The sequence below is a fragment of the Gobius niger genome, assembly GCF_951799975.1.
Source record: "Gobius niger genome assembly, chromosome: 15".
In the NCBI taxonomy this organism is placed as follows: Eukaryota; Metazoa; Chordata; class Actinopteri; order Gobiiformes; family Gobiidae; genus Gobius; species Gobius niger.
In genome coordinates this window covers 27,712,973-27,737,265 of record NC_136866.1, presented here as the reverse complement: position 1 = coordinate 27,737,265, position 24,293 = coordinate 27,712,973, and the positions used below count along the sequence as shown (strand labels likewise).

The following is a 24,293-nucleotide window of genomic DNA, read 5'->3' as shown; positions in this document are numbered from 1 at the left end:
GAGATGCTGCTCTGTGGTTTTGTGAAACAAGGGCTTAGTCGGTTGTCAGTCTTTGGCCAGTCTGTTAAGGGCAGTGCCTCCTGGAGCAGAATCAGGCGTGTGGTTTTATTTGCCTGGCTGTTTCTCAGTGGAAGCGCTTGGCGCAGAGGACCAGCAGATACTGTACTGCTAGCTGCTAAACAGGCCATGGTCGGCAGCGAGTTCCATTGGCAGCTCCGCTTACTGCTGCTGCTCTTTGACTCATGTTTGGTTGCCACTTTGACTCGTGAGTTCGTTGGGCATTTTAAGCATTGGACATCATTGCTGGCTGACAGTGACTTACTTCTGTGATACCTGAGGTGGATCAGGCCTGCAGTTCTCTGGTATGATTTTCATCATGCTTTGGAGCTGGACATTGTCTGTTAATGTATTGACTGTACGCTGGCTGGTATGTGCACATGCAGGTTCTTTCTGTGTTTATGGTGATCGATGAAGTTTTCTTGTCCCATCACTTCTATGAGATGGAGTCATGGGCTTTTGTGGCCATGAGAGTCTATAGGCCTTCAACAGGGCTGGGGCCACTTTTCTGTGTTCCACTGTTTGCACTTTTTTATATCCAGGTGTTTTTTCTCTCCTGGTGGGAAATTGTTTTACCTCCAGTGCGTTTTCCTGGGGTGTGATTGTTTCTCTGCAACTTTTCGTGCGAGGGGTTAGTGCTCCTGCCTTATAAGGGGCTGTTCTGTGGTCCTTTTCATGTTCATGTTTGCTTTGTTGCCACCTGTTTTGTTTGGACTGTTTGGCATGTCCCATGCAGATTTTCTTCTTTATGCAGGGAGTACGTCTCCTGTGCCAGGGTGCATTAGTCGCACTTGGTTCACTGTGACCTCCAAGCAGGCTGGTTCTTGGTGGCTTATGGTCTTTCACTCCTTGGGCCAGATCTTGTGGCGGCGCACGGGGCGGCGCAGGCTCTTGGCAAATTATTTTCCGAGTGGCGGAGCTATATGTGCCATTCGCCTCCGCCACCTGTGAGGGAGCGTCACAAGAGGAGGTGACTGCACTGATGGAAACACGGCTGACATTCACTTCCTCGTTTACATTGCGCTGTCTTGCGTTCTTTCTTAAGCCTTAGGCTCACAGGTCAAACTTAAAACTTTATTAACCCCATCGTGAGCTAAACGATGTTCATGTCACGAGAGAAAAAGAGCTACAGCGTCACTGTGGCGCGAACGCGAAGCAAAACAAAAGCACATGTTCACCCCCCACTCCCACACAACCACTTTCCTGGACGCGGAGTCGATCTGGTTGGAGGAAAATGTGTGTCTCCACCCACTTAAAAGTCTGGAGTGGCAAGATCACAAAGTGCGCTCCTACTGAGCACAAAATGTCACGCTATCGTCTGCGTTTTGAGACACAAGATCGGGCCCCTAGAGTTTTAGTGAATGATTGGTGTGCCTCCATTCTCATGGCTTGAGACGGTGGCAGAGCCTGTTGGCCGTCTGTCCTTCATGACGAAGTGTTTTTACTTGGACAGGATATCGTTGCATGTAGTATGGCGTTCCAGCCGCCACCCCTTAGTTTTTCGGGACGTGCACCGTTCCCTTGTAAGGGGAGTCTCCCACTTTTTGGGCATTTCTTAGGGGTTTGTCCCATTTCCTGTGCACTTGTGGACAGTACTTTATTGGAGTCCATCTGGACAGCTTATCTGTCTGTGGCAGCCGGTGCATCCACCTGGTTTTCACTGTTACAGTGTTTTGGTCACTGTGGTTTGTGATTGGAGTCCGCTCAGTAAGTTCTGTACTCAGGATTCCCCGTGACATAGTTGGTATTAGTCTTTCAGTGCTTACAGCACCGCCTCTGGCGGTCAGCAGGGATGAAAGTTACGTATGTAACTACGGTTCTATGAATCCCGAATGACCGCCAGAGCTTCTCTGTCACTCAGAATCCTTGCGTTTTCGCGAGAAGATTCTTTAGGAACAGAGGCTCAGATGACGGGGAGCTATATAGCCTCCTGGCTGGTCATCCAGGGTCACAGGTGTGACATTTTTCGTATTACTACTCGAATGGCGCATGTGCGAAGGAGACATTCAGTGCTTACAGCACCGCCTCTGGCTGTCATTCGGGATTCATAGAACCGTAGTTACATATGTAACTTTGGTTTTCACCAGATGAGGTCATTGACATGAGAACCGGCTTACACTTCTCCAAAGCCAGAGATTTCAAGGGGCTTGTCTCAATAAGTAAATCAATCTCTTTGTAGGGAGGATTTGCACAAGAACCATCACAATCGTTTACTGCAGGGCCTCAGTTAAATACTAACATTCTTCAGTGAACTTTGCACCCTCTCTGATGGTTAGTGCTCTCCTTTCTCCTGCCTGACCCCGATTGGCAGGCGGCCAACAAAATAAAACATGAACTGAGCACAGTGATGTTATTGTCCTGGGCTGAACTCTTGTTTTTCTGGTGGTTGTAAAATATTTCACTCGATAGCAGCGGCAGAAGAAGCGAGAGTATTACATAAGCCGAGGGCCGTGGGATTTGTGTGCCTTAAAGAATGATTTCGAAAAAGCAGATCGACTAAAAATGAAAGTCTTACAAGTTCTGATCGCACCAATCATTCTTCTGGTTTTCTCGTCCCTCAGACCAGGTCCGTGAGGAGATCTCCAGAGTAATCGGAAGTCGCCAGGTTCTGACTGAGGACAGGAAGGACCTGCCGTTCACCGACGCCGTCATCCACGAGACGCAGAGAATCGCAAACATCGTCCCCATGTCCCTCCCCCACAGGACGACCCGGGACATCACCTTCCAGGGACACTTCATCAAAAAGGTCAGTGTCAGAGCAAAGGCAGAGCCTGGCTCTATTTAAACACATTTATTTTTACCGGCCATGAAGAAATCCCAATACCTTTCAGTGGAGATGGTAAAAAAAAAACATAAAACCAAACAAACCCAAAATACAAATGGTCGTACGACGCAAACATGAGATGATACAGATGATACCGTACGTGCTTTCATAACACTTTGCTTGTGGAACGAGCATTATACCGGCTTGGCAACCCTTGCTGCCAAGCCGGTTTTATTTGATGATTTTACCAGCTTTGAATACAGTGCCATTGTTTTTAGCAGCCCTGAAATTTTATGTGTCACAATCTACAGACCCCCAAAAAAGTGCTCACTTTTTATTCATGAGTTTTCAGAGTTTTTAACAATTTTACACAACTCCTATGAGCGAATAATTTTAGCCGGTGATTTTAATTTACATGTAGATAATATTTTAGACCCTCTTTCAAATGAATTTTTAAACATTCTTAATTATATGTCTTTTACTCAGCATGTCACACAGCCGACTCAGAGGACACACCCTGGACCTGGTCATCACGTATGGCCTGTCCACTGGTGTGTCCTCCGTCGTCGACTTGGCTGTCTCTGACCACTACTGCGCGATTTTTAAAATCACCGCTTTTATCCAGCGTGAGACCTCCTTGAGAACTGTAGGGAAGCGCCATCTAACCCCTGAAGTGGCTGCAACTTTTATCGATATTTTAGACAAACACCCCCCCCTTGGTTTTACCTGCACCCTGTGATTTTATTGTTGATGATTTTAACAGTAAGCTTCAATCCACCCTTGACCTGGTCGTGCCTCTAAAACTGAAACAAATGCAAGTCAAACCCACGCCCCCATGGAAAAATGAGGAACTCAAAAAACAAAAAAGAAATTGCAGGGTGCTAGAAAGAAAATGGAGGAAAAATAAAATTACAATCAATTACCAAATTTACGCCGAGCAGTTGAAAACATACAATAAAACAGTTAGAAACTCAAGAAATTCATACTTCACCAAAATCATATCGGACAATAAAAATAATACAAAGGTTCTTTTTTCAACCATTGACAACCTTCTTCACCATGATCCTAAAGCTTTCCGTGAAACTCCATCAGATTCCCTTTGCGAGGCATTTGCAGACCACTTCAGGGGGAAGATAGACACTATCAGATGTAATATTTTATCTACCCAAAGAAAAACGGTTTTAAATACATCTGATTGTCTTCTTGTTCCAGAGGAAACACTGGACAGTTTTGTCCTGGTTAATGCTGAGATGCTTGATAAAGTTTTCTCCTCAGTGAGGCCCACCACATGTCTTTTAGACCCGGCCCCAACGCCGTTTTTTAAAACATTTTATGGATCTTTTAGAGACGAGCTTTTAAACATGATGAATGGCTCTCTTCAGACGGGGGTCTTCCCTGCTGCCTTTAAAGGGGCGGTGGTGAGGCCGCTGTTGAAGAAGAGCAATTTGGATTTTAATGATTTTAACAATTTTAGACCAGTATCCAACTTACCATTTTTAAGCAAAATTTTAGAAAAACTTGTTTTTACCCATCTTAGTGATTTTATAAATGCACATAATGTCCTTGAGAAATTCCTGTCTGGCTTTAGGGTAAACCACAGCACCGAGACTGCCCTTTTAAAGATTTTAAACGATTTTAGATTAAATTATGATTCTACAAAGTTGACAGTGTTGGTTCTTCTGGATCTGAGCGCTGCCTTTGATACAGTCGACCACACTATTCTTTTAACTCGTTTAAAACACATCGGCCTCTCTGGTGCTGCCCACAAATGGTTTACTTCCTCCCTCACAGACAGGACATTCATGGTAAGTGTGGATACCTTCTCCTCTAAGGTCCATAAAATTACATGTGGTGTGCCCCAGGGTTCGATTTTAGGCCCAGTGCTTTTTAACCTGTATATGCTCCTCTTGGTGATGTCATCAGGAGACATGGAGTCAACTTTCACAGTTATGCTGATGATACACAGTTATACATCTCCATGTCTCCTGATGACACCAGGCCAATGGATGCACTTATTAACTGCATTTTAGATATTAAATCCTGGATGGCAGAAAACTTTCTCCAGCTTAACCAGGACAAAACTGAAGTTTTAGTCATCGGTCCTGAGGCCCAGAGAGAGAGACTTTTACCCAAACTACAGTCACTGTCTGTTAATCCTTCCTCACAGGTGAAGAACCTGGGTGTGATCTTTGACTCTGAGCTGACTTTTATTCCACACATTAAGAATATCACAAAGACAGGTTTTTACCATCTGAAGAACATAGCCAGAGTCCGCCCCATTCTCTCTCGGGCCAACACAGAGACGCTCATGCATGCTTTTATCATCAGTCGTATCGACTACTGTAATGCCCTGCTCTCTGGTCTTTCCAAAAAGAGTATCTCAGGTTTACAACTCTTACAAAATTCAGCAGCTCGTGTCCTGACGAAGACCAGGAGGCGGGACCACATTACACCGGTTTTAGAATCGCTGCATTGGCTCCCCGTGTGTTTCAGGATCGATTTTAAAGTTCTTTTAATGGTTTTTAAATGTCTTAATGGTCTTGGTCCTTCTTATCTCTCAGAACTGCTTTTACCTTATGAACCTTCACGGCCCCTTCGCTCCTCCGGCAGGGGTCTCCTAGTTATTCCTAAAGTCAACAAAAAGACTCATGATGAGGCGTCTTTCCATTATTACGGCCCTCGCCTCTGGAACCACCTGAGGAGGAGCTCAGGGCTGCAGAGAACGTTCATGTTTTTAAGAGCAGGCTCAAGACCCACCTTTTTAGCTTAGCTTTTAACTGATATTTATTTTTGCTAGGCCTATTTATTATTATTTATCAGCACCTTATAATTAATTAAATTGACATTTAATAGTTATTAATATTTATTCTGTATTTATGTATTTTACCTCTCGGTCTTATTTTTTATTATCCTATTATTCAATTTTACTTACGTACTTTTATTTATTTTAACAATTTTTATGCTCTCCCAGTTTCCTCTGGAGGAGCCCTCTGCCTCGGGAGCGGTGATTGGCTGTGGCTGCTGGGGGGCTGTCTTGTGGGTGTCTGGATGGAGGTGCGGGCACCCTGTGTTGGTCCCTGTGGCTGCAGCCGAGGCGCCGCTCCCGATGCAGACGGCTCTTTGGATGGTGTTCCCTTACCTGGTTTATCTGCACCCAGCCTTATCTTAGCCTTTTGTCCATAATCTCCACTGTTTTACCTTGAGTGTGTATTGTGTGCTTGTGCGGTGTGTCTCTGGGGAGGTGGGTGGGGGGAGTGTGAATGCTACAATGTGTCTGTTTTTTTTGTTTGTTTTTTTTGGAAGGAAGTGGGTGTGAGAGAATGTTTTTAAATCTGTAAAGCACTTTGTGTTACATGACATGTATGAAAAGCGCTATACAAATAAAATTGATTTGATTTGATTATTCATGATAAAGATGTGGACATTGTTGACTCTTTTATTTGCCAACAGAGAATTTATCTTTTGAGGATACAAGCATCGCTGAAAGTTCCGGGCGCTCAGTGGTAGGGATGTCCCGATCAGGTTTTTTTGCCTCCGATCCGAGTCCGAGTCATTTGATTTTGAGAATTGCCCGATACCGAGTCCCGATCCGATACCTAATACATTGTTTTAAAAATTAAGAAAAAAAAATATAAATATATTATTCAACTTCATTCATGGTTTTGGACATAGAGAGTAACTCTACTTTGTCTTTAAGTAAGTAAGAAAGACTATTAGTCTTTACAGTGTCATATAGTTTTACAGAGAGGCTGATCTAAAATCCCATTTGTTATTAAATGTGTTTGTTGATTGGCAATGAAAACAAAAATTGGGCAATGCATTTTTTATGCACTGCAACGTAAAAAACACAGCAGTAATGTGGCCAAACAGTTAAATAACAATATATTTGGCCAAAAGCTAAATGTGCCATGTTAATCTGATTACAGTCTCTTTAATAAGTAGACCACATTTCCCAGCCTGAAAACTGGGACAGGGTCGAGGTCCGCGAGCGCTGTGCACGTGCACCGTCCACCGTGGCTTGAGCGCGTGTCACCTACTGTGGGCGTGTACAGAGTGCGTGTGTTTGACTAAAGGCTTCAGACAACCAGGAGTGACAGCAAGTGCTTCTTCCTCCGTTCACCTCCTGAACGAAGCACGGGCAAAAGCGAAGAGAGGAAGCAGTGGTTATCAGGTTATAGAGACGAGGTTCAGCATTTGCGCACGTATGAGCACAGCGGGCCCGCTCTCGTCTCTGTCCACGGACTTTGAAACATCTCCGCAGAAATGCAGAATGCTGCTCAGTGCGGGTCTGAGTACGTGTGGTTTAATCACATGTATCGGGCTGTTTGCTACTTCTTACCGCTCTCTCTCCGCCCTGTCCTCCCCTCGTTCTCACTCCTCTCTCCTCTTAGCCGACAGTAAACTCTGCACGCGTTATCGGAGATGTTGTTATTGTTCTCCTGCGCTGGCACTTGTGTGGATTTGTGGATTTCTCAGACGAAGGGGGGGCACGGACTGAGCGATGGTGCGAGTGGTTTGACGCAGCAGGTGGAGTGAGTGACAGAGGCGCTGGGCCAGGGGAGTGACAGAGGCTCTGGGCCAGGTGAGTGACAGAGGCGCTGGGCCAGGGGAGTGACAGAGGCTCTGGGCCAGGTGAGTGACAGAGGCTCTGGGCCAGGTGAGTGACAGAGGCGCTGGGCCAGGTGAGTCACAGAGGCGCTGGGCCAGGGGAGTGACAGAGGCTCTGGGCCAGGTGAGTGACAGAGGCTCTGGGCCAGGTGAGTCACAGAGGCGCTGGGCCAGGGGAGTGACAGAGGCTCTGGGCCAGGTGAGTGACAGAGGCTCTGGGCCAGGTGAGTGACAGAGGCGCTGGGCCAGGGGAGTGACAGAGGCGCTGGGCCAGGGGAGTGACAGAGGCTCTGGGCCAGGTGAGTCACAGAGGCGCTGGGCCAGGTGAGTCACAGAGGCGCTGGGCCAGGGGAGTGACAGAGGCGCTGGGCCAGGGGAGTGACAGAGGCTCTGGGCCAGGTGAGTGACAGAGGCTCTGGGCCAGGGGAGTGACAGAGGCGCTGGGCCAGGTGAGTGACAGAGGCGCTGGGCCAGGTGAGTGACAGAGGCTCTGGGCCAGGTGAGTGACAGAGGCGCTGGGCCAGGTGAGTGACAGAGGCGCTGGGCCAGGTGAGTGACAGAGGCTCTGGGCCAGGTGAGTGACAGAGGCGCTGGGCCAGGGGGAGGGGACAGAAAGTGCTTTGCGGTAGCTAAAAATCTGATCAAAAGTAACGAGAATGGACACGCATAAATATCCGAGTCCTGATCGGGAGGTGTTGTCCGATTCCGATCGAGTCTGTAGCCACGTGATCGGGCCCGATTTCCGATCACGTCATCGGATCGGGACAGCCCTACTCAGTGTCCCCATTCCATGCGGTTTTAATGAGCTACATTAATTAAGCGAATCATCGAAGTGGGAAAATTAGATAAGATGATGATACTTTATTGATCTCACAGATGGAGAAATTGCATTCGATGAGAGAGCATCCGGCAGCAGCACCCATTCAGTGCGCACCACTCTTTGGATTTTGAGGATTTTTTCTAATCAAATGAATTGATTTACTTGATGAATCATTGCAGCCCTAGTTCTAACCCGCCTCGTCTCCCTGTAGGGCACCACAGTGTACCCCCTCCTCACCTCGGTCCTCTACGACGAGAGCCAATGGGAAAAGCCTCACAGCTTCCATCCCGCTCACTTCCTCGACAAGGACGGGAGGTTCGTCACGAGAGACGCCTTCATGCCTTTCTCCGCAGGTGAATAATAATAATAAGAATGTTATTGATTTATACATTAATTTGTATTGTATTTTTAACGTGGCTCCTCCCTCTCGCAGGCCGCAGGATTTGTCCGGGTGAAGGCCTGGCCCGGATGGAGCTGTTCATCTTCTTTGTGACTCTGATGCAGCGTTTCCGCTTCACGCCGCCCCCTGGTGTCAGCGAGGAGGAACTGGAGCTGATCCCGCGCTTCGGCATAACCCTGAGCCCGGCGTCTCACCAACTCTGTGCCGTCCCGTGTCTTTAAATCACTAAACACAAATCTGAAAATGTGCCATTTAAACGTTTTCGTTTTTTTTAATTTATTGATCTTTATTTAACCAGGATAGTCCCACTGAGATTAAGAATCTCTTTTTCAGGGGAGGGTTTCAGGGTTTGTTCTGCCTTTTCCTGTGTACGAGAAATTCAGGACAATATTTCATAAATGTCAGTGAATACAATATACCGCCATGGAAGAAAAAACAGAAAAAAAGGAAAGAATGAACTTGGGTGAACATGGGCCTGGAGATACTCTGTCTCTGCATCAAACAGATCAGTTTGTGGATGCAAAACAACTTTCTCCAACTAAACTCAGACAAAACTGATTGATCATGGACTCAGACCTGAACTTAAACAGCCACATCAAAGCAATAACTTCAGCAGCTTTTACCATCTGAAAAACATGGCTCAGATCAGAGGAACAGTGTCAAAACCAGACTTAGAGAGACTTATCCATCCACTGTTAGAGCTGCAGAACATCCGGAACGCTGCTGCTCGAGTCCTGACAAGAACCAGGAAATACGACCATATTAGTCCAGTGCTCCGGTCTCTGCACTGGCTTCCTGTCACTCAGGGAATAGAATTTAAAACAGCTCTGATTGTTACAAGTCTTTTCATGGTTTAGCACCAAAGTACATCGCTGACATGTTAGAGCCGTATGAACCATCTCAGGGAGGGGTCTCCTGGTGGTTCCCAGAGTCAGGACTAAACACGGTGAGGCTAAAGCTAAAATCTGGAACAGTCTTCATGAGGATGTGAGACAGGCCTCAACTCTGACAATGTTCAAATCCAGGCTGTAAACGGTTCATTTTACTCGTGCATATGACACTGAGAGTATTTCATCTGCACTCTTGCCTTTTACTGTAATTGATTCATTTTTATGTTGATGTTTCATTGATTTGATTTGCTTTCTTGTAGTTTTACGCAACTGTGAAGCACTTTGAATTGCCTTGTGTATGAATTGTGCTCTACAAATAAACTTGCTCTGCCTTGAAAGTTTTGTTAGGAAATGATTTCTGCCATAGCAGTAACTGGAATGCAAGGACGACGATAACAAGTAAATATAACAGAGAAAGTACAGGGAGTACGAAAATGGTAACTAAGAAGTTACAGGAAGCGATAAGAGAGACACGCTCGCTGCAGATACATTGTCGCAATGTGGAGAACAGCTTGAACCGACCTTGGCCAATTTGAGATTAACTGCAGACTCGCACTCAGATGCCCCCTGGCATGGGAGGTGTTTATAAAAGTGTAAGAGACAAAGCAGTGGCAGAGATCTCTCACGAGGGGCCGCGGCGCTGTGTTGTCTCAACGTGGAACTACCTACTGCTCGTGAAGCGTAACTATTGTTCGTATTTATTTTCTCAATAATAATTGATGATTCTTATATCGGTTTAATGTCTTCATTTATCAACGGAATGATCCAAAAGAACCAGATGAATTGTCGGAGACGGGTAATGCACGACTCGAGGCTAAGAGATAATGTAACAAGAAGTCCAACAGTTTTCATTGACGAGACAAAAATGTTAGAAAGTCGTTCTTCAGATGTTCAGATAAATTGATAGATAGTAGAGCTGGGCGATTTCCCCCCAAAAAATCTGTGATTTTTTTCTAAAAAACTTGATTCACAATTCTAATCATATACATGTCTGTGTTGATGAATAATTGTAACCATTTTGCATTTAAAATGCCTTATATTTGAGCAGCGTCAGCTTTGTGGTTGTATACGCTACGCAGCGGCGGAGTGATCTGCTAGAAAATCCACATGCGATCATTCATGTGATGCAGGTCAGTTTTATTCCAAAAATGATTCTATGGACACAGACATGTATATGGTTAGTCTGGTGTTATAAGTGATTTGCCTCAGGCGCTCTGTGGAGCGGGTCACACTGTTTTTAATGCAGGCTAGCTGATACCATAGAAATGCACTAGCCTTGCATTAGCCTAGCGCCACGAAACTCTTCAAATATAAGAACTGCATGAATTACAAAAATAAATATCTCCAGAAATCAGCAACACTCTGGATAACTAGGAAATGAGGCCCGATGTTAAAAATCTTGAAATATCCCTTTAACTTTGCAAAAGGAGTGAAACAGCGCCCCCAATTTCACGCTGGTGGCCAAACAGTGTACTGCATCCTTACTTACCATTGAGAATGAATGGGAGAGAGTTGGTATTAACCAGATGCAGCGCAAAAGTAGATCACTCTCTAGCGCAGAGGGCTAAAAAAAAAAAAAGAAAAAGAAAAAAATTAATTTGACAAATGCGCTTTTTCATAAATATATTGTTCCTTAGTGCTTTTGTGTTTTCACTTTTTATGATATTATTTTTTTTTAAACGCTGCTTGTTTTGTGAAAATCCGCTGCATATTTACGTGAAAAACCTGCTCTAAAGGTGACGGAATAAGTTGTGGCTGAATTCAATGAATGCGCGTACGGCGGTAAAGTGACCGGCATTTTTCTGACCCGCCCCACGGGCAGCCCGCAGCAAAATCACAAGTGATATTAGGTGTGTTTAAGATGAAGTGTGCCTCGCCTCGATTCCAGACGAGACCTGGCGGTGGCGTCCGAGGGCGGAGAAAGACGCCTCTAATCAAGTCAGACACATCTCAGCCCCGAGAACAGAGAGGAGCCTCAGATCACGCAGCGTCTTGCGTTTCTTAGAAAGAGTTTGGTAATAAAACTATTTTAAAAGTTTGTGAACACATTTCTGCTTCTCCCACACACCAGACAGACCCATCACTACAGCTGAAATAACAGACTCTCCTCTTACAGTTTAGGATTAGAATAATAAACTTATGCTTATGTTGAACACACTGGCACTTTCTGTCAAACATGAAGACTCATTTCTGCAGATTTAAGTAGATCTTGGTGATGAGACAAAAGGATGCAGGAGCTGCAGAGCGTCAGGGCAACACGGTTCTGATCTAAACACAACTCAGATCCAATCATCTGTCAGTCCTCTGTCAGCGAACGTGTTTACAGCACTTCATTTCCCACAATCCCTTTGGCTTTTGTAGTTCAGGCAGCCGAGCGAGGCGGAGAAAAGCAACTTCGCTCGCCTCCCCAAGGCGCTCCAGCCGCCTCGGTCTCATGAGAATACGGGCACCGTCGCACAGGCAGCCTGCAGCCGCCTCGCTCATCTTAAACACACCTATTTAGTCTGGGGACCACCAATTCGTTAGGTGTGTTTAAGATTAGCGAGGCGGGCTAAGGCGGGCTAAGGCGCTCCAGGCGCCTTGCTCTCGTGGTCTCCCTCTCAGGGAAATATTTGTATATTCCATATCTTAAAGCAACAATCTGAAGTATTTTGAGATGCATTTTTGCCAACCTTGGGAGAGCTGGAGAAAGTTGACTTCAGCCATGAGTCAAAAATATTATGGCCTCCTCACTTAGTGTTATGCATAGTGTCATGAACTTTCGTTCAATGAACGTGTTCAGGTACATCACTGGTGAAGGGTAAGGGTCTCCACCTCAGCGTTGTTATCTCTCTCCCAGAAACAACACCTCTTTCTGCTCATACAGTCATTTATGGACTGCTGCTTTAAAGGCTTCTGTTCACAGCTCACCAGAGAGAAGGCGAGATGGGCTTCACTGACGTGCTCCTCTCCAGTCCCGGGACGGTTCTCGGGGCAGTCCTGGTCCTGCTCTTGTACTACCTGTTCTATGGACTGGGATCAGACCAGGGACCGCCGGGACCCAGGCCTTTTCCCGTGGTGGGAAACCTCCTGCAGCTGGATCTGAAGCAGCCCTACAACACACTGATGGAGGTGAAGATAGATATTTTGCTCTGGACGTCCTGCTCCCAGTTTTTACAGTAGAGACTTTGAGTGAAAACGTTTTAAGTCTTGATGAAAGCAGAACTGAAATTGTTGTGTCCTTGAAATGACCTGGGCCACCGCTGTCGACTCGGATTTTAAACCTCACCAGAAGCCAGCTTTTGTTGCATGAATCCTGATGTCCGTTTCTTTGGTCCCACAGTTTTCTCAGCAGTACGGCTCGGTGTTCACGGTGTGGCTGGGTCCCAAGAAGGTGGTGGTTCTGGCGGGATATAAAACGGTGAAGGAGGGTCTGGTGGACAACGCCGAGGTGTTTGGGGACAGAGACCCAATGGCCATTTTCACAAAAGCTATGAAGAAAGGCAAACTTGGTAACAAACGCCGAAATATATTTGGGAAATTGTAACTTCAAGGCGCAATTTCTTGCTCTTTATCTTTTATTATTAATCCATTTGTTGCCTGATTTTCAGCAGTTTTCACAGCTTTCACAGTTTCAGCAATTTCAACAAGTTATACATCAAAACGTTCAGCATGTTTCAGAGATTATTGCTATTACGTAAGGGAATTCAGAGTTTTCCGTTTTTCCGCAATCGGCCAAAAATCGGCCAATTTTTTCCATTGACTTATAATGGGGCTTCCGCAAATTCACAGATTCTGCAGTTTTTTCCGGTTTCTGCAATTTCTGCAGTTTGACCTTGTTCAGCTTCCACAACTTGTCAGTTTTCAGAAAAAAATCTGCCTTCTGCAGTTTTCCAGTTTTTTTCTACGAGATCGGGAATTCTGCCATTAATTTGTATGGGGAATTCTGCCCATTCATTTTAATGGGACTTCAGGTACATTCAGGGCTTTCAGCCATTTCTGCAGCTTCAAGGACTTCAGCAGTTTCAAGGATTGGGACAGACCAGACCAAGACCCGAACCAAGACCCGGACCAAGACCAAGACCCGGACCAAGACCAAGACCAAGACCCAGACCAAGATTCAAACCAAGATCCAAACTAAGACCCAGACCACGACCCGAACCAAGACCCAGAACAAAACCCGAACCAAGACCCAGACCAAGACCCAGACCAAGACCCAGACCAAGACCCGGACCAAGAACCGAACCAAGACCCGAACCAAGACCCAGACCAAGATTCAAACCAAGATCCAAACTAAGACCCAGACCACGACCCGGACCAAGACCCAGACCAAGACCCAGACCAAGACCCGAACCAAGACCCAGACCAAGACCCGGACCAAGACCCGAACCAAGACCCGAACCAAGACCCGGACCAAGACCCAGACCAAGACCCGAACCAAGACCCAGACCAAGACCCGGACCAAGACCCAGACCAAGACCCAGACCAAGACCCGAACCAAGACCCAGACCAAGACCCAGACCAAGACCCGAACCAAGACCCAGACCAAGACCCGGACCAAGACCCAGACCAAGACCCAGACCAAGACCCGAACCAAGACCCAGAGACCCGAACCAAGACCCAGACCAAGACCCGGACCAAGACCCGAACCAAGACCCGAACCAAGACCCGGACCAAGACCCAGACCAAGATTCAAACCAAGATCCAAACTAAGACCCAGACCACGACCCGGACCAAGACCCAGACCAAGACCCAGACCAAGACCCGAACCAAGACCCGGACCAAGACCCAGACCAAGACCAAGACCAAGACCCGAACCAAGACCCGAACCACGACCCGAACCAAGACCCAGACCAAGACCAAAACCCAAACCAAAACCCAGACCAAGACCCGAACCAAGACCCAGACCAAGAGCCAAACCAAGACCCAGACCAAGACCCAGACCAAAACCCAGACCAAGACCCAGACTAAGATCCAAACCAAGACCCAGACCAAGATCCAAACCAAGACCCAGACCAAGATCCAAACCAAGACCCAGACCAAGACCAAGACCCAGACCAAGACCCAGACTAAGATCCAAACCAAGACCCAGACCAAGATCCAAATCAAAACCCAGACCAAAACCCAGACCAAGGCCCGAACCAAGACCCAGACCAAGACCCAGACCAAGATCCGACACAAGACCTGGACCAAGATTCAAACCAAGACCCAGACCAAGATCCGAACCAAGACCCAGACCAAGACCAAAAATCGATGATGTTTGATGTTTTTCTGCAACTTTTTCCAAATCTTTTTTACAATTTCTGCAGTTTGTGCTTGTTCAGGTTCCACAACTTGTCAGTTTTCAGAAAAAATCGGCTTGGGAATTCTGCCATTGATTTGTATGGGGAATGCTCCCCATTCATTTTAATAGGATTTTTGATACAGTTAAGTCTGTCAGTGATTTAAACAGTTTATACAATGTTAAGACTTTATACAATGTGAAGAGTTTCTGCAATTTCAACAGTTTTCAACAGTTTTTACAGTTTCTGCAAAAAAATAGGGATTTTTGCAATTACAACACAATTATGCAACTAAATAGGGATATTCAGAATAATAGCACTATTATGCAACTTAATAGGGATTTTATAAAGCATATAAAAAACATATAAAGCAGATGAAGAGCAGCTCAGAAGACCTCTATGGACAATGAAAGAACAAGGACCGTGACGCCGCCCGACATGGCGCAGCCGGGGCCCCACCCCGGAGCCAGGCCTGGGGTTGGGGCTCGTACTCGAGCGCCTGGTGGCCGGGCCTTTGCCCACGGGGCCCGGCCGGGCACAGCCCGAAGTAGAGGCGGCGGGCTGGGGTGGGTTTGCTCATATCCCCCCAGCTCAGCCGTCAGGTGTTGGAGTTCACCCCGGTGGACGAGAGGGTCGCGTCCCTACGCCTTCGGGTCGGGGACAGGTCTCTCACAGTTGTCTCGGCCTACGGGCCCAACATCGGTGCAGAGTACCCGGCCTTCTTGGAGTCCCTGGGAGGGGTACTTGATGGTGCTCCGACTGGGGACTCCATTGTTCTACTGGGGGACTTCAACGCCCACGTGGGTAACGACAGTGAGACCTGGGAGGGAGTGATTGGGAGGAACGGCCTCCCCGATCTGAACCCGAGTGGTGTTCTGTTATTGGACTTCTGTGCTAGTCACGGTTTGTCCATAACGGACACCATGTTCGAGCACAAGGGTGTCCATAAGTGCACGTGGCACCAGGACACCCTAGGCAGGAGGTCGATGATCGACTTTGTAGTTGTGTCGTCTGACCTCCGGCCGCGTGTCTCGGACACTCGGGTGAAGAGAGGGGCTGAGCTGTCAACTGATCACCACCTGGTGGTGAGCTGGATCCGCTGGCAGGGGAGGAAGCCGGTCAGACCTGGCAGGCCCAAGCGTGTTGTGAGGGTCTGCTGGGAACGTCTGGCGGATCCCTCTGTCAGTGGGGTCTTCAACTCCCACCTCCGGAAGAGCTTCACCCAGATTCCGAGGGAGGTTGGAGACATGGAGTCCGAGTGGACTCTGTTCTCCTCCTCCGTTGTCGATGCGGCTGCTCGTAGTTGTGGCCGTAAGGTCTCTGGTGGCTGTCGCGGCGGCAATCCCCAAACCCGGTGGTGGCGCCCGGAAGTAAGGGATGCCGTCAAGCTGAAGAAGGAGTCCTACCTGGCCTTGTTGGCTTGTGGGACTCCTGAGGCAGCTGAGAGGTACCGGCAGGCCAAGCGTGCTGCAGCTCGTGCGGTCGCAGAGGCAAAATCTTGGGTCTGGGAGGAGTTTGGAGAAGCCATGGAGGAAGACTATCGGTCGGCCTCGAAGAGATTCTGGCAAACCATCCGGCGCCTCAGGAGGGGGAAGCAGTGTTTCACCAACACTGTGTACAGTGCGGGTGGGGGGCTGCTGACCTCGACTGGGGATGTCGTCGGGCGGTGGAAGGAGTACTTCGAGGACCTCCTCAATCCCGTCGTCACTTCTTCCAATGAGGAAGCAGAGGCTGAGGACTCGGAGGTGGGCTCGCCCATCACCGGGGCTGAAGTCACCGAGGTGGTGAGAAAGCTCCTCGGTGGCAGGGCTCCGGGGGTGGAGGAGATTCGTCCTGAGTACCTTAAGTCTCTGGATGTTGTAGGACTGTCTTGGTTGACACGTTTCAGCAACATCACGTGGCGGTCGGGGACAGTACCCCTGGATTGGCAGACCAGGGTGGTGGTCCCTCTCTTTAAGAAGGGGGATCGGAGGGTGTGTTCCAATTACAGAGGAATCACCCTCCTTAGCCTCCCCGGTAAGGTCTACTCCAGGGTGCTGGAGAGGAGGATCCGGCCGATGGTCGAACCTTGGATCCAGGAGGAATAATGCGGTTTTCGTCCTGGTCGTGGCACACTGGACCAGCTCTATACCCTTCATCGAGTGCTCGAGGGTTCGTGGGAGTACGACCAACCAGTCCACATGTGTTTTGTGGATCTGGAGAAAGCGTTCGACCGTCTCCCTCGTGGTGCCCTGTGGGGGGTGCTCCGGGAGTATGGGGTCCGGGGCCCTCTGCTAAGGGCTGTCCGTTCCCTGTATGACCGCAGCAGGAGCTTGGTTCGCATTGCCGGCAGTAAGTCAGACCTGTTCCCGGCGCGTGTTGGTCTCCGACAGGGCTGCCCTTTGTCACCGGTTCTGTTCATTACTTTTATGGACAGAATTTCTAGGCGCAGCCAGGGGCCGGAGGGTGTCCGGTTTGGGAGCCTCAGGATCTCATCTCTGCTGTTTGCAGATGATGTTGTTCTGTTGGTGTCAGCAAACCAGGACCTTCAGCACGCACTGGGGCGGTTTGCAGCCGAGTGTGTAGCGGCCGGGATGAGAATCAGCACCTCCAAATCCGAGGCTCCACCGGAAAAAGGTGGCTTCCCCTCTTCGGGTCGGTGGGGAGTCCTTGCCTCAAGTGGAGGAGTTCAAGTATCTTAGGGTCTTGTTCACGAGTGAGGGACGGATGGAGCGTGAGATCGACAGACGGATCGGTGCGGCGTCAGCAGTGATGCGGTCGCTGTATCGGTCTGTCGTGGTGAAGAGGGAGCTGAGTCGGGGGGCAAAGCTCTCGATTTACCGATCGATCTACGTTCCCTCCCTCACCTATGGTCATGAGATTTGGGTCATGACCGAAAGGACAAGATCGCGAATACAGGCGGCCGAAATGAGTTTCCTTCGCAGGGTGGCTGGGCGCACCCTCCGAGATCGGGTGAGGAGCTCAGTTACCTGGGAGGAGCTCGGAGTAGAGTCGCTGCTCCTTCACGTCGAAAGGAGCCAGCTGAGGTGGCTCGGGCATCTGTTCCGGATGCCTCCTGGTCGCCTCCCGCGGGAGGTGTTCCAGGCATGTCCTAGTGGGACAAGGCCTCGTGGAAGACCCAGGACACGGTGGTGGGACTATGTCTCCGAGCTGGCCTGGTGTCGCCTCGGGGTCCCCCCAGAACAGCTGGAGGAAGTGTGTGTGGACCGGGAAGTTTGGGCATCTCTGCTGAGACTGCTGCCCCCGCGACCCGGCCCCGGATAAAGCGGAAGAAAATGGATGGATGGATGGCATATAAAGCAGTGTAATGCAACTAAATGGGGATTTTCACAATAAAAGCACTATTATGCAATTATTAATTTTTCACGTTTTGCAATTTTTGCAATTTCAGCATTAGTAGACTATGATCCACAGTAAATTTTCTAGTTATACATGAACATGAGCGGCTTTTTTTAGCCTAATGACATTATGTGTTAAAAGTTAGTGCTCATTTGTTTTTAATAATTTCTCTCTATGTTTCTGTGGTTTGATGAATTAACAGCAGCATGTCGCTGCTTCCCCGGTTATAATTCATTCTCAAATCAAAGTCAAAATGATTGATATTCTGCTTGACAGTGTCTGGAGCTCTGTGGAGGCATGAAACACTGGTTATCTCTTCCTGCGTCATATCCAGCATTTCTCTAATTGGTTGATCCCGTTTGTCAATCACGCACACCAGGAAAAACAAGACACTCTTCAAGCAGGTGATGTTTTTTGCTCTGTTCAGGAGTGATGTGGTCCAACGGCGAGCCGTGGAGGGAGGTGCGGCGCTTTGTCCTGACGAACCTGAGAGACTATGGGATGGGGAGGAGAGCGTGCGAGGACAAGATCACCGAGGAGGTCCAGTATCTCTGCGACGTCTTCAAGAACTTTAAAGGTGAGACTTTGAAATCTTCACACCTCAAGTCACCACTGGACCCACATGAGCAAACCTTTAACTATTCATGTACTTGATAGGAAAACCGTTCCACACCACACAGCCAATGAACCAGGCAGTCTCCAATATAATCTGCTCCATGGTCTACGGGAGTCGCTTTGAGTATGACGACCCTAAGTTCATAACTTTAGTCAATGACACCAACAGAGTCGCACAGCTCATTGGGTCTCCATCAGTGCAGGTAATCTTCAGAGGAGACATTGTGCTACATTGACTTTTTTAAAGCTTTTAACATTGTTATAATGTCATTTTGTGAGTAGGCCTAAGTACTAGATAAAAATACTTTCTTTTATTTTAGATTTATAACTTGTTCCCGTGGCTCGGACGTCTGGTGCCGAAGAGGAATGAATTCATAAAGCTCAAAGAAAAGAACGAGAATCAGAACAAGCAGTTTTTCAAGAACTTGAGGGAGACGCTCAACCCCCAAATGTGTCGGGGGTTCGTGGACTCGTTTTTGGTTCGACAGAAAAAGGTGAGCGGTTATTCTGACTTTCCAGCCGTCCTTAAGACAAAAGCACATACGAGTGAAAAATATAAATTTAATATGTTCTTATAGCCAGACCTGTGTGTTGTTTCATACCTGACAGAAGCATATATCCGCCGCGCCCCACACGTCCAGTGATGTTGCTGTGATGTGTCTTGTCAGCTGATTTACACAGGTTGTGGATCTGTTTTCCAACCGGACAATGTCCCAGGTGTGCAAAAGCATAAAAGCCCCCTCATCCCGGTTTACTGTCTCGGGGCCATGTTTCCGAATTTCAGTTGCCTCCTTTAAAAACAGCGCCAGAACCTGACAGGACACGTCACAGCAACATGTGACCAACTCAGGCAGACTGCAGAAAGAGAGTGGTCAAAAATAATCTGGTATGAATAAAACAACACTGGTCTGAGAGAAAGTGAAACATTTCACAAGTTCAACAGAAGAACACCAAATGAACCTTTTTGGAACCTACATTCTCTACATTCAGTTCTGTATCGATGTGTTGTCCTTCAGGAGGAGGGAGTTCCCAACAGTCTGTTCGACGAGGACAACCTGCTGCAGACAGTTCTGCAGCTGTTCGCCGCCGGCACAGACACCACGGCCACCACGCTGAGATGGGGCCTGCTCCTCATGGCCAAGTATCCACACTTACAGGGTAATACGCACCACATCAGGGGGTTTGCGAGGGAATATAAAGCTGAAACGTTTATTTCAGGGGAGCAGACGCTCATTTCTATAATTAAACTAAACTTGCCAAAGCCAGTGTTGAAAATGATGCGCAGAGGAGGAGCTTCCTCTATTTTTATGATCGAAGCTCCTCGACACCGGAGTTTCTGAATGATCCGAGCGACGTGCACTGAAGCACACGTTTCAGCACGTGCGCTTTGTTTTGGTTCTTCAGTTCGTAGCAGCCGCACGTTTATGAGCGTTTATAGAGAGAACAGATTGAGATGGTCTCGTTACGACGTGCAGTGCCGATCCTAAAACAGCCAAGACTTTATCTCAGATCCATTCACGTTCACTTCATCACGAACTAAAGAGATGTGTCTTTATGTAGATAAAGAGGCTGCAACGCAAAGCGGCATCGATGAGAGGCATCGTTAATGAAGGAGGCACACGTTCTGATGGATTACTTAAGTAGAACCGGTTCTCAATTCCTATCAGAGGTTCCGCTAGACTTTTTTTTTGTCGGCCACTTTGGCCGGCTGGGTCGTAAAATGTCGGCCATTCACAAGAATTATCGGCCATTAAAATTATATATACATAAGGAACGTGGCTTATTATCAATAACAATCTACATTTAGACAGAGCACTACACGAGTGCTTTAGTGGGTCCAAAAGACGGCTATTGCTAATGAAAAAGTGACGTGAGAAAATGCAGCTGAAATCCAAATATAGAGTGTGCATGGAGACAATTGAGAGCGGCAGGTGTCACACGGACGAAGCCTACTCATCTGCACTTTAACTCAGACAGAAAGTAGGCGATATCTATGACCCTCCTTATCCAGGTCTGACCACATCAGCTGCTCAGCGAGGGCTGGGCTTTAACGTGACATCAGGTGTAAAATAATGACCAGCTCTGCCACGCTCTAGAGCGGCTCCAACACCGGTAACCAAGCCGAGGCGTCTGCACAGACCGACCGAGGGAAGCGCCTCTAAACCCGGCCACTCTCTGAGCGGCTCCAACACCGGTAACTGAGCCGAGGCGTCTGCGCAGACTGAACGAGGGAAGCACCTCTAAACCCGGCCACTCTCTGAGCGGCTCCAACACCGGTAACTGAACCGAGGCGTCTGCACAGACCGACCGAGGGAAGCGCCTCTAACGCGGCCACTCTCCCAGGAAGAGCCAGTGCAGGACAGCGCGTCAGTCTGACTGAACACACACTCGTTTAAAGAATATCCCAATCAAAAGTATTGCTGAGTTCTTAAACACTTTTATAAAAGTAAATGTACCTGTAGTTCACTGTTTTCTTGGAAAATGTGATGAAGCACGAAGAGAAAATCCTTTCATTTCCAGCGTGACGATGGCGCTTCAACTGCGCTTTGTAAAATGGACTTTTTGATAAAAACATTGAACCTTTCTTTAATATTTGGGGCTGTCTCACAAACACTTTGTTATGTTCGTCGCTGACCCAGGTGACTTGTTGTATTTAATATATTTTTCTATATTCTCTCTCTCACCAATGGAAATTATTTTTACCGGCCATTTGCTTTGCAAACCGGCCAAAAGCTGGCTACAGCCGGCTAACGGAAACCCTGATTCCTATACCTCCTTCTGAGTGTGATCTCCAGAGTTCGCGGTCCTTCCTCTGTTGCTATTTTCCAATTAAGGATTAGTGCAAAGCAAACACTAGTTTTCACCAGCTGAAGTCATTGACATGAGAACCGGCCTGCACTTCTCCAAAGCCAGAGATTTCAAGGGGCTTGTCTCAATAAGTAAATACATCTCTTTGTAGGGAGGATTTTCACAAGAACCATCACAATCATTTACTGCAGAGCCTCAGTTAAATACTAACATCCTTCAGTGAACTTTGCACCCTCTCTGATGGTTAGTGCTCTCCTTTCTCCTGCCTGACCCCGATTGGCAGGCGGCCAACAAAATAAAACATGAACTGAGCACAGTGATGTTATTGTCCTGGGCTGAACTTGTGTGCAACAAAGGATGAAAAATGAAAGTCTTACCAGTTCAGATTGCACCAATCATTCTTCTGGTTTTCTCGTCTCTCAGACCAGGTCCGTGAGGAGATCTCCAGAGTGATCGGAAGTCGCCAGGTTCTGACTGAGGACAGGAAGGACCTGCCGTTCACCGACGCCGTCATCCACGAGACGCAGAGAATCGCAAACATCGCCCCCATGTCCCTCCCCCACAGGACGACCCGGGACATCACCTTCCAGGGACACTTCATCAAAAAGGTCAGTGTCAGAGCAAAGGCAGGGCCTGGCTCTATTTAAACACATTTATTTTTACCGGCCATGAAGAAATCCCAATACCTTTCAGTAGAGATGGTAAAAAAAAAACATAAAACCAAACAAACCCAAAATTCAAATGGTCGTACGACGCAAACATGAGATGATACAGATGATACCGTACGTGCTTTCATAACACTTTGCTTGTGGAACGAGCATTATTCATGATAAAGATGTGGACATTGTTGACTCTTTTATTTGCCAACACAGAATTTATCTTTTGAGGATACAAGCATCGCTGAAAGTTCCGGGCGCTCAGTGGCCCCATTCCATGTGGTTTTAATGAGCTACATTAATTAAATGAACATTTGAAGTGGGGAAATTAGATTTGAGGATTTTTTCTAATCAAATGAATTGATTTACTTGATGAATCATCGCAGCCCTAGTTCTAACCCGCCTCGTCTCCCTGTAGGGCACCACAGTGTACCCCCTCCTCACCTCGGTCCTCTACGACGAGAGCCAATGGGAAAAGCCTCACAGCTTCCATCCCGCTCACTTCCTCGACAAGGACGGAAAGTTCGTCAAGAGAGACGCCTTCATGCCTTTCTCCGCAGGTGAATAATAATAATAAGAATGTTATTGATTTATACATTAATTTGTATTGTATTTTTAACGTGGCTCCTCCCTCTCGCAGGCCGCAGGATTTGTCCGGGTGAAGGCCTGGCCCGGATGGAGCTGTTCATCTTCTTTGTGACTCTGATGCAGCGTTTCTGCTTCACGCCGCCCCCTGGTGTCAGCGAGGAGGAACTGGAGCTGATCCCGCGCTTCGGCATAACCCTGAGCCCGGCGTCTCACCAACTCTGTGCCGTCCCGTGTCTTTAAATCACTAAACACAAATCTGAAAATTTGCCATTTAAACGTTTTCGTTTTGTTATTTATTGATCTTTATTTAACCAGGATAGTCCCACTGAGATTAAGAATCTCTTTTTCAGGGGAGGGCATCTAACAGATCAGTTTGTGGATGCAAAACAACTTTCTCCAACTAAACTCAGACAAAACTGATTTTGGCCCACAGACACAAAGAGAAAGTGTGAAATCTCGGAGTGATCATGGACTCAGACCTGAACTTAAACAGCCACATCAAAGCAATAACTTCAGCAGCTTTTACCATCTGAAAAACATGGCTCATACATCATACACAGGAGTCCTGTCTGGCCACCGGTTGTTGACTCAGGGCGCACTCACACTTGACATCCGAACCTGCCACTCTCGAGCTCGTTTGAGGAAAGGCCTGGATGCCCCGAACGGCCCGCGCTCACACTTACACAAACAAACCGAGCCGTGGCCGAACACGAGGAGTTGTTTACAAGTGTACGTGAGCAGCAGCAGCAGCGCAAAATAATGCGGAAGAAAAAAAAAACCTAAACAGCTGCGTGAAATAATGTCTACTATGAGCTCTGTCAAATCTCTTCACTCCACTTTTCTTTGCATTTTACTACAGTTTAACAAAAAGGGCTATGGTGAATATAACAGTCGATTTTAATAAAGCAGAGAAATAGAGAAGTTTGCATCCCTCTGTCCTGCTCAGCTGAGCCTTTCTACGAGAACAGAAGATATGACGCTCAGTTTATGTCATTCATTGCTGCTTCGGCCACTGGTTAAACAGCTTTATGTTGGTGAACTCCTGGAAGTCTACGCTTTACGTTACGACAAAGCACTTAACACGAACGAGCACCAAAATCACAAGTGATCTAAATGCACCCGCAGGTTTTATCTGTCCGACTAGAGCCTGCGGCCAAACCGGGTACAGCAGCAGAGAGGGCGGGAGAAGCGCAGCCGCTCCCGTAAAGTCAGCCCGAGACGTGCGTGAAGCGGGAGGGCGTCGGGAGTGAGCGGTCAGGGAGACGAGCGGTATGTGGCCGGGGGTCCGGGGAGCCGCCCGGGAGAGAAGCGGTCGGGGCCGGGGAGACGAGAGCGAGGCAGCCGCTGCTCTGTTTGATAAATACAGCCTTTTCTCACTGTTTTACGTGACAAATGCACCCGCCCATACAACAGCCGCTTGTATCTGTGCCTGTGCGCAAACACGAGCAGCCGAGCCGCGCTCTGGCCCCCCTCCTCCAAGCGGGCCA

General features: G+C 47.8%; 1 protein-coding gene across 1 annotated transcript in view; it reads left to right on the top strand.

Annotated features, from left to right (window-relative positions):
- Positions 1-23,046, top strand: part of LOC306975382 (cytochrome P450 2K1-like) — a gene marked incomplete at both ends in the record, with an annotated part of 32,265 nt that extends 9,219 nt beyond the window's left edge. Inside the window, 12 exons of the mRNA XM_079572893.1 lie at positions 2,619-2,803; positions 8,461-8,602; positions 8,683-8,862; positions 12,445-12,650; positions 12,862-13,030; positions 18,567-18,716; positions 18,797-18,957; positions 19,075-19,248; positions 19,771-19,912; positions 21,986-22,170; positions 22,637-22,778; positions 22,859-23,046. Of these exons, the coding sequence (XP_079429019.1) occupies positions 2,619-2,803; positions 8,461-8,602; positions 8,683-8,862; positions 12,445-12,650; positions 12,862-13,030; positions 18,567-18,716; positions 18,797-18,957; positions 19,075-19,248; positions 19,771-19,912; positions 21,986-22,170; positions 22,637-22,778; positions 22,859-23,046 (2,024 nt within the window). The remainder of the gene's footprint in view (positions 1-2,618; positions 2,804-8,460; positions 8,603-8,682; positions 8,863-12,444; positions 12,651-12,861; positions 13,031-18,566; positions 18,717-18,796; positions 18,958-19,074; positions 19,249-19,770; positions 19,913-21,985; positions 22,171-22,636; positions 22,779-22,858) is intronic.
- Between the last annotated feature and the right edge of the window lie 1,247 nt (positions 23,047-24,293).